Source organism: Larimichthys crocea, chromosome VI (assembly GCF_000972845.2).
Source record: "Larimichthys crocea isolate SSNF chromosome VI, L_crocea_2.0, whole genome shotgun sequence".
Lineage (NCBI taxonomy): Eukaryota > Metazoa > Chordata > Actinopteri > Sciaenidae > Larimichthys > Larimichthys crocea.
The window spans coordinates 1,171,245-1,187,864 of NC_040016.1; the positions used below are offsets into that span (position 1 = coordinate 1,171,245).

General features: G+C 38.0%; 1 protein-coding gene across 1 annotated transcript; it reads left to right on the forward strand.

Annotated features, from left to right (window-relative positions):
* The first annotated feature begins 4,821 nt into the window (after positions 1-4,821).
* Positions 4,822-10,016, forward strand: slc48a1b (solute carrier family 48 member 1b). The gene is made up of 3 exons (XM_019267588.2): positions 4,822-5,077; positions 7,006-7,173; positions 8,712-10,016. The coding sequence occupies exons 1-3, from the start codon at positions 4,948-4,950 to the stop codon at positions 8,846-8,848; spliced, it is 435 nt and encodes a 144-aa protein (XP_019123133.1). The 5' UTR covers positions 4,822-4,947; the 3' UTR covers positions 8,849-10,016.
* The last annotated feature ends 6,604 nt before the right edge of the window (positions 10,017-16,620 follow it).

A 16,620-nucleotide genomic window follows, 5' to 3' on the forward strand; every position in this document is an offset into this window, starting at 1 on the left:
TAAGTGAAGCAAGGTTTGTAAATATTGGTGTTTTTCTTTTTTTCTCTATAGTCGATATGCTGGAGCAAACACAGATGTCAGAGAGCAGCCCCATGAGGTGAACACTGAGGAGAACCTGGACATAACAGAGCCGTTGCCAAAAAAACAAAGGAAGGGCAAATTGAATATGGTATAAGCTGGGGATCACAACAACAACAACAAAGGCTGGGGGGAACTGATAACTTAACTCCAGTTTGTGTGGAAAAATGAGCCAGATGAGGAAAAAAGTCAAACATGCCCAACATCACAAACTTATACACACGGAACTGGTAGATGGCACTTCAGACGCTGAGCCACAGCCTCAGCGCAGGAAGGGAAGGGGAAACAGGACGGCCGGCCCGCAGAGAGAGAGAGATGAGAGAGGAGAGAAAGGAAAGCTAGAAGAGGAAACGATAAGACTTTATATTAATTCTTTTTATTCATTTCAAGTCTCTACATTCTCTACAGTCTCAGTCTCTACACTACTGGTTCTGATGGCTTTAAACATGACAATGATTTGTGATTTTATAAACAACAATAAAAAAATAAAATAAATGGTGAAGTTGGTTTTGAGCACAATTATGCAACAGGCCATGTTTAGTGTTGTTTTCAATTTATCTAACCTTTGAACCTTTGTTGAGTTTTGCAACTCCATATTTATAACCTCTGGACTTCCCCGGATATACTGTGATCAAAGTTTAGTGATTGTTCAGCATACATATTATCAAATATTAATGACTCAGATGCAGGCACAGATTGCCCACAACCATCCAGGAGTGAAAATGAAAGCTCGAAACCTCAAAAACATAAAAGAAAGGCAAGAAAAATGGTGTGTTTTTTTTCAGTGTCCTAGAAACTCACAGATCAAAAGCATTTGATGAATAAATCTGACTGTGACAGGTTGGAGATGAAAAGAAAAGCATTTTTAATGTAGCAAAACACTAAGTACAACAGCAGACAAAGCAATGTATGATAGGGGGGTGTAAGTCTATTCCCCAAATACCGAACGTCTAGAGAATTACATCAATGTTCATCTTAAATGTTGGCAAATCCTTGAATTTGGGCTGACTTGTCCAAGGATTTAATAACCATTGTGCCTGCTTGGGCAGAACAATTTTCTAGTTGAAAGCAAAATTATGTTGTTAGGTTTAATCAGAAATACAATTTGAAATGCTGTTCGATACCATGTACAGAGCAAAGGTTTGGCTTATCACTAGGTGTGTTGTGTGTAGTGCTGAAATGAATTGTCTCATCGATCTGTCAGTAGACAAAAAATTATCCAATTATACATTTTTTATTCAGTTTAACTCAAGGTTTATCTCTCAAGCTCCTCTCTGGCCTTAGCATAAACTAACAAAACTCTTACTCAGTCAAATGATACTGCCCAGGTCTGAAGATGTCCTAGAAATATCCTGGAATACTATTATAGAAAAGCAGTCAGAAAACATCTGGATGCCCTTAAGGACTGGTTTAGACTGTTTTGTTTCAACAGATGAAGCATGAAATAATGAATGCTTTCTTTAGTCAAAGAGTGTACTAGAGAAAGCCATGCTAGAATTGCCAAGGTAAGAGTGAGACTCTGAATGACTAATTGTTCTGGTGCAGTTTTTCCAATATGCTTACAAAGCTAATAATACTATTAACTGGTTTCATACAGGATGGTGTCCTACAAATCTTTCATTGCTACCCAAACTGACACATCCAAGGAGAGATGATGGTAGCAGGCACGTCATGGTGTGATTTGTTGGTGTTCTTCAGAGAAGACATACTGGTTCAACACATCTACAGAGACGTGGCTTTCATCAAAATAACGAAGAAGTTGGATGATTTCTTTTTCTATTACTACCTGCCAAGACTGTTTTAAACTAGTGTCACATCTTAAGTGCTTGTGGCAACATTACACTGCTGTTCTATGCTACATGCTGTTCCCCTCAGGTGGGTGGCTGAGAGCTTTAACAGATTGCAGATGACGTGAATGTGACATTTATTTTTTCCCAAATGTTCTATTGGCATTATTAAATATGCAATACCTTATTTTTATTTTTTTTTCAGTCAAGTCAAAATAAAGTTTATGTTATTAGCTGTGGATACATTTTTAATTCATTCTATTTTCTTTTACTTTAAAATGACTGTTGAGAGCCAGGTTCTGTAAGGGGACTGAATTTGAGGTTTTATTCACCATGTTTAGTTGTCTGACTACCTCCCAAAGGTACCAGGGCTGCACCTACTGTTAAGATGTTTGTTATTGATTAATCTGCTGATCATTTACAGCATCATTTGATTAATCATTTAGTCTAGGAAATGTCAGAAAATACTGAGACACTTCTACCTCAATTTTCCTTCACGTTGGTTATGCCCGAAGGTGTTCAGTTTACTTTAATACCAGACTAAGAAAACCAGCAATTATACACATTTGAGAAGCTGTAACAGGAATATTTGATGTTTTGATTGACCAGTTACAAAAATGGTTGCTGATTAATTTTCTGTAGATTTGTTTCAGTGTTCTTTCTCATCTTGTTTGGGTAATGTGCCAACATTGTTTATGCTTAAGCAAAAGAAACATGACAAAAGTGATGGCCAAAGCACACAAATAGTTACATGTTACTGTATCTTTCAAAGAAAATGTTTGAATGTTCAAAAAAAAAATCATTTTTACCAAAAAAAAACAACACATTTGACATTTCTCCTTTCAAAGCTTACACTTCACTATACTACAATTTCACCTTTGAACTACAATAAAAATCTTCCACGACTTAGATTGTAAACTTTTCTCCAACTGCTTTCAGTGCTTGGAAGGTCACCTGAATTTTCAACTCCTTTAATCACTTTCACTTCGGGATCAATGTGTAGTATTTAGGCAATCTCTTGACAGAATATGACAGAAAACTGAATATAATTACCTGAAAATAATAATTGAAGTGATTTACAGAGAGAGCAGATCCTCATGTCCACCATGTTTCTGCAATAGCCCATAATGAACACACCATACATTGGCTCTATATTTTTCAGTTTTGTGGCCACCGTAGGCTCTCCTGTAGGCTTGGAAGTAGACGATAGGTTGTAAAACATTGTTAACTATATAGAAAACGGTGTGGAGGAGACTGTGTGAATCTGGCCTTTATAGTGAAATGAATTCTGCAAAGAAACTACTACAGAAGGAGACCAACAAGAAAAAGAAAGAATCGTTAGTCCAAGAAACACAAGGAATCGACCTTAGTGTTGTGAGACCCAGAGCAGGTGAGTTGATGGTAACTACTCACCTGCTGACACTATTGGTGATTTATTGAAACTTCAAGACACACTTAACCAGCATGGATACCATAGCATTTGCAGCAAGGTTTCAAGGTTTCAGTGATGAACACACGAAATGAAAAGCCCCAAACACACCTCCGAATGAAGCAAAAGAATACAAATAGTTATCATTGATTAAATTATTCCTTTTTTTCTTACAAAACCTGAGTATAATAAGGTAAACTCTAAAATCAATCTTCACACAAAAAAATCTCATCTTACATTCTTCCCTCTGTTCAGATGAAATGTCCTCATTTCAAAGGTTATGAAAAAAATAAATCTTGTCTTACAATAATGTACCAGCTGATGTATTACAAATAAAACTGAAACATAATTCCATATGCACTATTTCATAATGTTGATGTATTCAGTAAGAACAACAATTGGCAACAATAATAATACAAATATTTATATAGCACCTTTAAAGAGAAAAACACCACACAGGTTAAGATCGAGAAAAGTAAAAACATGATATGTAACATATTCAAAGATTAAGAAATGTAAAGATAAAAATATATATGAAAAATGTAATAAATAAAAATGACAGTAATAAAAGACAATATATAGACGGAAATCAGAATCAGAATCAAAAGTACTTTATTAATCCCTGCAGGGAAATTGTTTTTGTTACCGCAGCTCCCAAACGGTTAGTGAGATAGTACGAAAACAATAGCAAGAAAACAAAAATTTACCAATATACACCTATACAATATCCTATTTTAACACTATATACACACTATATACACATGTATAAATAACAGTTAAGTAGAACCAGTAACAGTAAAATAAAAGCCAAGTAACAGTGAACTATGCAGTATGTACATCTAAAACCTTTAGAGACTGTACAGAGAATAGACACTGATTATGTAAAGTGCAGTATGCATGTGTGGCAGATTTCCCTTATGATATTGCACAAGCCAGTTCGATGGCTACTTATATTTTGAGGGAGGAGTTGTAAAGACTGATGCTCACAGGTAGGAAAGACTTCTTGTGTCTCTCTGTGGAACAAGACACAAGAAGTCTTTCTGTGAGCATCAGTCTCTACAAAGTACCTCTACAAATGAAAATAAATCTAATCAGTGCTAATCTACAATGTATAAAATAATTCACTAAATGAGGTGTTCAGTGTTTTGGCTGTACATTTACACACACGTCATTGGTGTCTGGTCAGTGTCGTTTTGTTTTTCCTCCGGCAGAGGGCGCTGTGGTCGCTCACCATGCGGGATTAACGGGACCTCGTTGGTTAATAGCTGACGTAAGAAAAAAAAAAACAACAACACGTTTTTAAAAACGCTTTGTCATGTTTCACACTTTACCCCCCGCGCGCGCCTGTGTGTGACAACGACCATTAGTCAGCAGGGACACACACAGCGAGACACATTTTGTCCTGTCGGGCTTTTTATTTGTAGATTAACCGGATGCAGTTATGAAATAAGTATCTCTCTCTCTCTCTGTGTCTCTCTCTCTCTCTCTCTCTCTGTGTGTGTCTCTCCCTCCCTCTCTCTCTCTCTCTCCCTCTCTCTCTCTCTCTCTCTCTCTCCCTCTCAAACACACACACTCGGTCCTCGTCTTGTCGAGCTCGTGTCTCCGCTGTCCGACCACTCGTGCTGGTGTTGTTATTGTTTACTCTCCGTGATAATGGCTGTTAATAAAACATACATTAGTATCGGCTATGCCTCGTTTGGAATGCTCATGGGCTTCTCCGCGTTCCTGGTGTGGAACATCGCGTTCAAACAGCCGTGGACTGCAGCCATGGGAGGACTGTCAGGTAAAGTAAACACTGTGTGTGTGCGTGTGTCTGTGTGTGTGTCTGCATGCATGCATGTCCCTGTTAGTGTGTGCTACAGCACATGACACTGCTGTCCTGTCATGTGCATGTTTGTGTTGCACTGAAAGCCTCCTCTGTTACTCAACCTACTGATTGCAGAGTGAGCCTATACATAGACGCATATACCAGCTGGAAGTCGTTTTTGAAGGGCAGAAATGTCAACTGACAGTCATACAATCAGGCCAAATTATTATTATTATTATTATTATTATTATTATTATTATTATTATTGTTATTATTATTAATATCACAGAAGTATACCCTGCAGCAGATTTTTCATTCTCATCTGACGGGTTTCCACTTGTGTACAAGGGTCCACTTTTGACCCAAAATGACCAAATGTTACTTCAGCAAAAGTGAGAAAACAAAATGTATATATGTGTGTGTGTGTGTTTTCCCTTGGCTTTTAACAAAAGAAATTATTAAAGGATAATAGGATAAGATAAGACTTTACATTAATTCTTTTTATTCATTTCAAGTCTCTACATGTTGATTTATATACGACTTTAATCAATAGAAACCACTGTTTGATTGGGAGGTCATTTCTCAGTGTGGTTCTGATGGCTTTAAACATGACTTAGTGATATGTGATTTTATAAACAACAAAATAAATGAAATAAATGGTAAAGTTGGTTTTGAGCAGAATTATACAACAGGCCATGTTTAGTGTTGTTTTCAATTTATCTTATCTTTGAGCCTTTGTTGAGTTTTGCAAGTCCATATTTATAACCTCTGGACTGGTTTAGTTCCCCGGATATATCGCAATTATTGCGATATTGCGAAGTTTAGTGATTGTTCAGCGTACATATGATCAAATGTCAATGACTCATCTGGACTCTGGATTTTTATTTAAGATTGAGAAAAAAGATAAGTGGTCATAAGTATAACACTGCCCTCATTCTTTCACCCAACTCGTATTAGTAACCTGTACAGGAAGTTAACCCCAGTCCCTGACAAACTGGAACCAGTATGAGAAGTGAACACACTCCCAGAGTCTGTGTTTTCACTTTCCTAAAGGGAACTGGCTACAACCTGTTCAAATAAAAATAACAAATAATATTTTTCCCCCAACAAAAATGACACATGGTGTATGATCATGCCCATCACTGCAGTGTTCCCTCTCCAGCATTTAACAATGTGTATTCAACACAGCAATGCAGCTGTCAGATCGCTTCAGTTCACTTTCAGACAGTGAGGGTTGTCGCTGTGTGGTGAAAGGTCATGTCGACTCTTACTTGTGGCTGGGATTCATAACGCTGCAGCTGTAAGAAAAAAAAAGGAACATGAAAGAAGTGTGATTCAGTGACTCAGCAATTATGCAACAATATGCTGTGTCACCCCTCATGACTATCTAAACTCATAATAGCGGTTACATATGAGTAGTTAGTATCCGCTGTGAGTGTTTTGTCTTTGCATCGTCACTGTATACTGAACATTACACAGACCATCAGATTTTAGATTTCCAAGCTGCCACTGGGTTACATTCATTGCAGTAATGTACGAGAGTAATTCATCAGCAGAGAGACTTTTTGAAATCATTTCCTTGTTGATACATTCATGGAAACTACAACATCAAGTTAGGAAACACAAACCTAACATTTGCTTTATCGTCTCAATATTATTTGTCCTTAGGCTTTGTTCTAAAACAATAGAGCTTTTGAATGCAATGTTTTGAGTAATCAGAACTTTCAGGCTCTTATTGAAAATGCTTTACAATGCAGCACAAATGTGTCTAACAATTTCTGGAAGTTGGTTTTTGTAGTGTATAGAAATAACGTGGAAACGGTGGTTGGCTGGTGTAACAATCTTTGAATCAGTTTGTAGTTATTAGATATGTCATTTAATCCTCGCTTGTGTTTGTCCCTCAGGTGTGTTGGCACTTTGGACTCTGATTACTCACGTCATGTACCTGCAGGACTTCTGGAGAACCTGGCTGAAGGGACTCAAGTTCTTCCTCTTCATCGGAGTGTTCTTCTCTCTGTTGGCAGTCGTGGCCTTCATCAGTTTCCTGTCTGTTGCCATCAAAAACAAAGAGTGTAAGTTCTTCTGCATCACTTTCTCAGTGTGTTTGAGCTGTGGTACAAACAGCTGCTGTTTGTCATCACACACAACGTATAACTAACTTCCCCAACATAAAAAATGTGAACTTAAATTTCAATAAATAAAATGTTTTGGTGGAGACTTACAGTGGCAGATTTTTATGTTACAGTTGATCTTCACAGTTGCTTTGTAACAAAGTATGCAATACTGTTAAGTGTCATGATAAACAACTGAAAAGGCTGCATGACCTGATAAGTCAGATGAGACTCACTCCACCTCAGATCTCCCGCTGACACCTATAAGGGAAACTGGTGGAGCAAGTTTCTCCAGGCGTCTTTCCTCTTACATAAAATGCAACTCACAGTGCATGTACATGAAACTCTTGTTTGTCTGTTTAATCCTTTTTGCTGCTTTTGTTCTGGGTCTGTTTTTCATGGTTTGGGCTGTATTTTCAAACTGCTAAAAGTAATTTATTATTGGCCAAAAGTTAAAATCTTTCGCTTTTACTTCACTTGAAAACTTTTTGTCTGATTTGTTAGAAGTTAAAAATGCTCTTAAATTTAAGAGAGCACCAGAATAGGTTTAGTTCAGAGTATATCGTTGATGGCTGCAGTGCAGAAACAGATTTGATCCACACACCTTTCGAGACACACTCTGCAGTGATTGTATAAAATAATACAAATATTATATAATATAATTAGAATATGTTAGCTAGATTTGTTGAACAATGCATATTAGGGTGTTAGTATTCTCTCTGCATGTGTTTTGAACATTTGATAGGATGTCTTTCCCGTTTGTTTTATTTGTGATGTGTTGAAATGTGAGTGAAGCTAACATTGATTTTTTTTTTTTCACTTTTTATACATTTTCATTGTCTGCAACTGTCATTGTTGTAAAAAAAATCTCCTCATTATATAGTTTCATTATTGTATGCGGGAGAATTTCTTCTTCTTGCTTCAGTTTGCTTTTCTTATTGTTTCAATTTCAGCCAATTTCATTTCATTTTATCCTGTTTGATCCATTTACAAATGTATTAGACTGTTGTTAATTTCACATGGTAATCGCTCCTGGAGATAATAATATAATAATACAGCGTGTATTTGCAGAATATTATACTGCGTCACTTTTGTAGCTATATGTCATAAATCATTAGATCACTTGAGAGTTGCTCTCAAAGGTTACTCACTTTGCAGCAAGTAGTCGTCTGATAAATTATTAATAATTCATTTGTTGGATCTTAAAAGCATTCCTAAGAGTAATTCTTAAAGGTTTGGTTGGACCTCACTTGTGGCTGAATGGGAGGAAATCCCTGCAGCCAGGATCCAACATCTTGTAGAAGATTGTCACAGAAAGACTGGAGGCTGTAACAGCAGCAGATTAAAGGCTTTACTTTTAGAATGAGATGTTTAAAATATCTGCATACGTTTGGTATTTATTTATTTACTGTATGTTTGGCCAGATGCATGAATACGAGCAGTACACCACTCCGGTCTGCAGAGCGCTAAATGCTAATCAGTGTCTCTCCCTCCCACAGCCCTGACTGATCCTCAGAGTCTCTACCTGTCCTGCGTTTGGAGCTTCATGAGCCTCAAGTGGTCCTTCCTGCTCACCTTGTCTGCCCACCGTTACCGCAAAGAGTTCGCCGATATCAGCATCCTCAGTGACTTCTAAGAGCACTTAAACTGCCAGCAGTAACTACGCACACTTCGGAGTACACTCACTGTGCTGGCTTCCCAGCCTGAGAGCGATGCAGTCCAAAACTTGATGGGGGGCATTTTCAGAGGAATCAGAGGATAATTTGAAGTACTTTGTGTTGTGGTTGAGCAACCTGATCCTGGATACTCCCTTGCCTTCTTAGCCAGCGTCTCCCCCAAACCTCTTCTCCTTTTTTTGTTATTATGTGTGCAGGGTTTCTTGATGACTACACAGACAAACCCAGCTTGATTTTTTTTGTGATCCTTGATACAATTTGCATTTTCACTTCCTTAGTGTTTAGCTTCGTCATGCATTTGCACAACTTCCTCCTGATAAAAAAAAAAAACCCAAAATATGGTCATTTTTAACCGTGACTCAGTGGAGGGAATTAACTGCGTTTGAACACACCGCTCAGTAGTAATTATCAGTTGTAGCTTCATGATATAGCCACCAGAGGGTGTCACCCTTCCAACTATTAAACCCCATGTACAGCATGTGCGCCTGACATTCCCACTCATGTATACATTTTCTCCTTCATTTTAATTTTCTGGTTCAGTGAACGATGAACAGATCGCTTTCCCATCAGAAGTTGCACATACAGTGGTCAGGTGCTGAAATCCGCATATCATAAGGCGTGTGGTGAACACAGCGCTGTAAAGTTGATGTACATCGGGGTCTTTGCAGAGGGCAGGTCACCCTAAATCCTGCAGCATCAACATAAAGGCTTTCATGTGCAATTCCAAATGAGCACCACATGTTCAATACATTTCTGAACCACGAGGGGGCATTTTTAATGTAAAGAATGATTTTTTTGTAATATTTTTTATCAGTGTGACAAAAACACTCAAAGAAAACAAGTGTGAGTGTGAAAATGGGCCTCACTTAACACTTTAAGTCACAACAGCAGTGAAACCACTAAGAGCATGCATGTTGTTTTATGTTATTTTGTCCTCATCTGAACCATTTATGACATTTATATTGTTGCTTAATGAGATTATTTTGCTGTATTTCCTTTATCTGTTCCTTACCATGTCAGACATGAAGAGTGACTGTGTGTAGCCACATGACTGAATGTAAGGGTGTGTGTTTGTATAACAGCGTGCGAGAGTCAAGTTAATAAAATATGTTTTTGACATCGCTTGCACATTGGTGTGTTTTTGCAATGAAATCAGGGGCTGATAACTGTTCCTCTTTTTCTTCAAGGAATGTATCGTCTGTCGTTTCTGTTCCTTCAAACCACTGAATTCATGTGAAAGTACAGCAAAAAAAAAAATATTCATGAGCCTTGTGACTTTTTATGTAACATGAGAAAGTGTCACAGAGGCAGATTGAAGGTGTTGCGCATTCTTCTTCCTACTAAGCTCAGGTCAGGAGGGTCAGTGTTAGGCATTAAGTTGGGATTTGCGCCATGAGAGGAATGAACCACTTTTCCACCCACCCAGGCTACATTTTTTTAGAGAAGAAAAAAACACCCCATTGCAGTCGCAACAGTAAATGCAGGTCAATAACCTGCACTTTGAAGTTGGGCAATTATTCCACCCATCCACATTTTTATTTTGTCCCTCAGAGGGAAGGTTAGGGGTGGGTGCAGTGAATTTTTGGTGTATGATTTTGCTAAAGCGGCCGCCTGATAGACTTTGAAGTTGACGTGAAAAATATGTGAGTGAATTATAACCACACAATCAGTGTTTGGAGCATTATACCTTAGTAAGTTATTAATTTAAAGGACAATATATGGTGGAAAATGTGTCTCTTGAATCCATCCTGCAGTTGTTAAAGGAAAAATTCCTACTAAGTGAAGTCTAAAGGAAAGTGAACCTGGCATAGTGTTTAATTATTTACTAGAAGTATCAGTAACTTTGATCCTTGTGAAGCCACTATCATTATTTCACTCTCTTTGTTGCTTTCCTGCATCCTTCCTCCGTGTTTTAAGGACATTTTTGGTGGTACTTATATCTTAATTGCATTACACTGGTTTGTTTGTAAGCCCCCAGAGTCTCATTGCATCAAGGTAATTGCGATGTTGTGGTTAAATCACCATGGCAACATTTTTTATCTGGCCGTTATAAACTTCGACATTAAGAAACTGAAAAACAATCCGGCTCACTTTCCACTGAGCAAGCTGGGGGCTTTGGAACCAAATGCGTCCTATTAAGTTTATACACCAGCCTGTAAAACGTGTGTGTGTGTGTTTGTGTGTGTGTGGTTGTGTGTGTTTGTGCGGTATGTAAAGAGAGGGAGGGGTCTCGTTTTATTCAATTATGGGACTCCTTTCTACCCAAATCAAGGAAGGAAGTTGTCTCAAGTGTTGACTGGCAGTCTGGCAGTGTGCGGTAAGACTGGAAACAATAGTTTAGTTTATACATTCAAATAACAAAACTATCCTAAACATCCTGTACAATTAGACACTAAAGACCAACAGCAGCTGAATCAATATTCATCACAAACAACCTACAGGGAAAATGAAATCTTTTGCGTTGCACACATGCACACCTTTAAAGCAGATGATGTCAGACTTCAGGTATCTGAAAAGGAAACACAAACAAAACATACTATATCTTTATGAGCCTCCACCTGTCTGCTCTCAGAGCTGTTTATGTTTTCGCCAGCACAATAAAATGAGCAGTTACAGAAGATTTTCATGCTCTTTTAACAAGGTTTTGTCTGTCAGCCAGTGGTAGAAAATAACATTCATACAAGTACTGTTCTTAAATGCTATTTTACGGCATTTAGGTATAAATACTTCTACTCCTCTCAGAGTTGTACTTTTAATTTGACAGATTAAGATACTTGATAGATTAATATTATTATCAAAATATGGTTTTCAAGATATAATGCATTGTTTTAGATTACACTACTCAACAGTATATACAGTAATAAAAAATAGCTCTGTCTTGACCAGTGGCAGCATTAAAGTATTGTTTACATATTAATGTATCAATAATCATGCTCAATCAATAATAGAATTCTGCAACACTGAGGTGTACTGTTGATGCTTCCCGTACATTTTATTGGTTACTTGTAATGGAGTATTTGTATATAAATAGTATAGTATTCCTACATTTACTTTGATCAATGTACTTTGGGGTTTTTTTGTATTGGTTTATAGAAGGCAGTGGCGGAAGACGTACTGAAGTGTTTTCCTCAAGTAAAAGTAACATAAAACATGAACATATTCCTTCACTCATGGTTCTATTTCAGGAGAAAATACAAATGTATTAGCAACAAAATACTAAAAAAAAAAAAAAGGAAAGGAAAAGTACATAAGTACATAAGTACATACAGTTAAGTGATGGATAAGCAGAGTTTTGATGTGAAGTTAGTTTTAACTACTCTACATACTGTTGAGTAGTTCAATTTTTAATAACAACGCATCATATTCAACAGGTTGATCTTCAGGGTAATGGTAAACTCAATTTCTATGTTTTAGCCACTAGAGATCCCCAAACTCCCCCTTCCTAACACAAGAACCAGGTCCTTTTGTGTTTGTAAATTGTGATGTCTAGTCTCAACTTTGCACCTAAATACAAGATCCTCAGGTGTAAAACACACCAACGGAGGGTCGCCGCCGATACCTGCAACAGACAAAAGTGTGTGAAAACACTCCCTGGAAGGGCCGGCCCCTGCAGCAGACAAAGGGATGTGAAAGGGGTGTTCCTCAGGTATAAATGTTTAGGTCGCCCTATGCTCGGGGTCTTTCTTCTTCTTTGACCGTTCGCATGTTGATTGACCTTTTCTTTGCAAAGGAAATAAAAACCTTGTCGGCCGGCAGAAGTCTCTATTTCATTCTTCACCAGCAGCAGAGAAATTTCCACAACATCAGTAATTAAATTTGTCTAATAGATGTAGTGGTAGAGGTACAAAGTAGTATAAAATGGAAATACCCAAGTCTCAAGTAAAGTGCAAGTAACTCAACATTGTACTTGAGTAGAAGTACTTAGTTACTTTCCACCAGTAATACAAGATGAACGGGGATTCACAGGTCTGATTGTGCGTGTTGGCTCACCGCTCCATTGTGAAATATGAACATCGAGTATTAATAATAAAAAAAAGTGAAGCATTTGATCTAAAAAAAGAAGCACCAGGAGGAAAAAAAACTCTAAATGAAAAGCAAACATCTTGAATTGGTCGAGAACCAGATGGCCTCTTTGACATTAAGAAGCCGCTTTGGCATTTTAAGAAGGCAGTCCCAGAATGATTTCCGAGGAACTTCCGCAAAGCGTGGTACAAAGCCCACAGATATTTAAGCAATATCCATAGCAATTTACTGTTTTATTTACAAACTGAAACATATGTTTCTAGACCTTTGTAGCCCCCCCCCTCCCTTCCCGTCTCTCCTTATTACCACACTGATTTACTGCTGAAAGATTTCTCCCACACTATCTGTTTTTTCCTTTCCTTTCTTTTTCCCCTTTTCTCTCTGTTTGTCTGTTCTTACTATCTCCTGCCATCACCCATCATCAGTCAGTCAAACTCCCCTTCCAAACCTGTTCGTTAACAGCACAGGAGAAGCCCTACCTTTACACTCAAGCTATTGTTTCTTCCTCCTCTGGCTCTTGTGTTTCTGTGTGTGATGCTGTCTGTGCCTCTGGGACCACTGCAAGCTCGCATCTGAAACATTTTAGAGAGACACATATTTGCTGTTTTAGAGCACAAAGGGATATGCCATGGCAGAGGCTGTTTGAAGTGGCTTCACAGGGGGAACCAGAACCAGAGCGAGGGATTTGAGAAACCATAAAGAAACGTTAGCGCAATGTAACTTTGGTAAATTCATCTAATCTAATGGAAGTGGGGATTGATTCAATGTGAAGGCGTACCCCTTTGAAGCTGGCTCTGTTGATGTTTCTAATGCAATAGCTCTGTTGTAGAAATGCAGCATTCCTCTCTACCTTGCAGACAGTGCTTCACTGTACGTTTGACAGGAGCGGATGCGTGATAGCGCCTGATCCCAGAGATCCCAGGTTGACATTGCTCCAGTATTTGAAATGAGAGATTGGAGACAGCAGGGTTAGACTCTCTGACAGACTGTGTAATCTGAAGAAATTATGTTCAGATTGATTTATGGTGTGGCATTTCTTTGGTTTTCTGACAAGGAGTTATGTTTGTAGATGGTCCAAAAGGTGTTTCATTGCCATGACAATATCAAGATATTCAGTTATATTGCAACAGAGAGCACATTGTACCTAATGTTTATATCAAAACAGGGGAACATACGCAAATAGAGAGGGTCAGATCCACACTGAGCTGATGGGATTTCCTTTTTATCCATGGCCTTTTGTTGCCTTGGTGTGAATATATTTTACATTTTACATTGCTTATCATCATTTAAGCTGTATTTTGTTGTCAGCGTTCAGGTGCACAAGTTTAATAAAAAGTTTCCCCTCAAAGCAGCAGTCTTCTGGCTTGATAAGCTAATTTCTGAAGTTCACGCTGAAACAGGATTTTCCAACCAGAGTGGCCGCATGGTCAGCTCAGGTCTGCTGACTCGCCCAGACTCAGTCTTATTAGTGTTTACAAAGAAAGTGAACCTAACACGGTGAATGTGAATGGCTGACTCAGCTGTAAAAATGACTTTCATGTGATGATTTGCTATAAATAGTGCTTGTGATCATGTCAGCGTCTTTGTGCCTTGCTGATTAAAGTCAGCACTATCAGACTACCAGCGTGTTTGTCATGTATAGCAACTATAGTTTGATAGAAATGCAAAGATTGTATCCACATGGAAGTTACTGCCAAACTGCTGCGTTGCTCCTGTGCCACATTATCACATGCACACAGAGATCATATGACCTGCTGCTTGCACATATGGACACGATATGATGCAACATTCAGCAACCTTTTGCACTCTCACATATATGCGCACACACACACACGCACACACACACACATGCAGTCTCAAAAGTTTTATGTGACATTTTTCACTTGCTTTTAACTGTATGAACTTTGTTTCTGCATCCAAGAAACTTCCAATATTTCAGAAATGCACCTTTTTATAAAGGATTTATAAATTGTAACTAATGTCTTTATTCGCTCCAATCTCTCACTTCAAATACACCAATGTTTAGGTTGCCAGGTTGTAAATGATTGACTCATATAATCACTTACTTTCTGGAAAAGGGCTGCAGAAGGATTTGGAGCAAAGTCTATTTATTAATGACAGCTGACGTTTATAACTTTATTACTACTAAACGGAAATGTTCTCACAACCTTATCATGACATTAATAAAGCTTTTACAACTCAAAAGACGTTCATAAAGAGTCTCTTATCAGAAAGTGCTTCTAAAATGTGACTCAACTACATGCACTGGAGGTCTCCTTAGAACCATCACGCACTGCTTTTTCCCTGGACGTACCAGAATAAGTCATATGAGGCTTCATCCAGTCTAACCTGTTGCTCAGTGCACACCAGCCCAGCATGCCGTATCCCTAGCTCAGCTGTGAACTCCACTGGGACTGGTTTGTAATGCGCCATGGACGAACCCCAGCACTTAAACACTGTAATCAGAGCCAGAGCAGGATATTGGCTAAATTACACATGAAAGCAGGGACATTTGAAGGAAGCTTGAGCACTAAATATTATGATAAATTATGGTCTAATATGAGAAGATAAGTCACAGCTAAACAAGAATAATACAGGCTTGCACGCAGCAAGGAGATGGAAGTGTTTTTAATGCAGAGTTGCACTTTTTGCGGAAAACACGTACGTTAAATGTATCTATGAACAAAACAGTCTCACCTCAAAGTCCATTTGGTTGCAGTTCTGTAGCTTTCAGTCATATCACATGATCTTCATCAGTGGATGGGAGTTTTTGGAATGGTGGAGGTTCAAGTTTCCACCTTTTCCTGAGCACTTTCAAACCCCTGAAAACTTTCAGAGCTTGTCTCTATAATATTAAATGTTCATGACGTTAAAATAAAAATAAAGAGTTTAACACTCACAAACAAAATCTAGCAGATCTTCTTCATTAGGACTTTCTGGGGATGGTTTGATCAGATTTGACTGACAGTGACAACGTGAGCTAATAACCCCACAACTGTCACACTTTGATTCAAATACAGTGGTGCACGGACATCAGATATATCACAGTTTGCATTGTGGATTCGATCAAGCCCAGAGAAAAACAACACAGACAAAAATCTAACATGTGAAATCATCAAAACTGTTCCACCTTTTTTAGAAAGGTTTGCATTCACATAAGAAACCACCATTCAGAGTGAAAAACTAATTTAGAAAATAGTCATTTAAGGTCTTTATGGACCTCTTGTCCATTATTAGCTAGATAATAAACTTAATAATAAGTTTGAATATTGTATAATTTCTCTGAACATGTTTCTGTGCTGCCTTTGTTAGCACATTCTCAGCTTTGTATCTCTTTATGAATTAGATTTGCCATTTGAAATAGATTAAATAGATTACTTTGACATTCTGGTAGTTTAGTGACTGTAATCGGGGGAAACAACTTGCCTGACTCTATCCACAATCCACCTACCTACATGATTTACATTTGTACACTAATTTATGGAAGGATTAAGCCAACAAGATAAAACATAAAGGTGCTGGGTGGCTGATATTGTACCTTTGGACTGAAACAGGTAAGCTGTTTCCTCTGATTACACTCATTCTGCTAAGCTAAGCTAACTGACTCCAACCTACTCATCTAAAAAACAAAAAAAGTGAATATGAGTATTAATATTAATATGTTAAACTATTCCTTTAATTCATCAGCTCATCAACTACAAAATGCAGA

Coding starts and splice junctions, on each gene's coding strand:
- slc48a1b (XM_019267588.2), top strand. CDS start 4,948: ATGGCTGTTAATAAAACATACATTAGTATCGGCTATGCCTCGTTTGGA. Junction 5,078..7,005: donor AGCCATGGGAGGACTGTCAG/GTAAAGTAAACA, acceptor TTTGTCCCTCAG/GTGTGTTGGCACTTTGGACT. Junction 7,174..8,711: donor TGCCATCAAAAACAAAGAGT/GTAAGTTCTTCT, acceptor TCCCTCCCACAG/CCCTGACTGATCCTCAGAGT.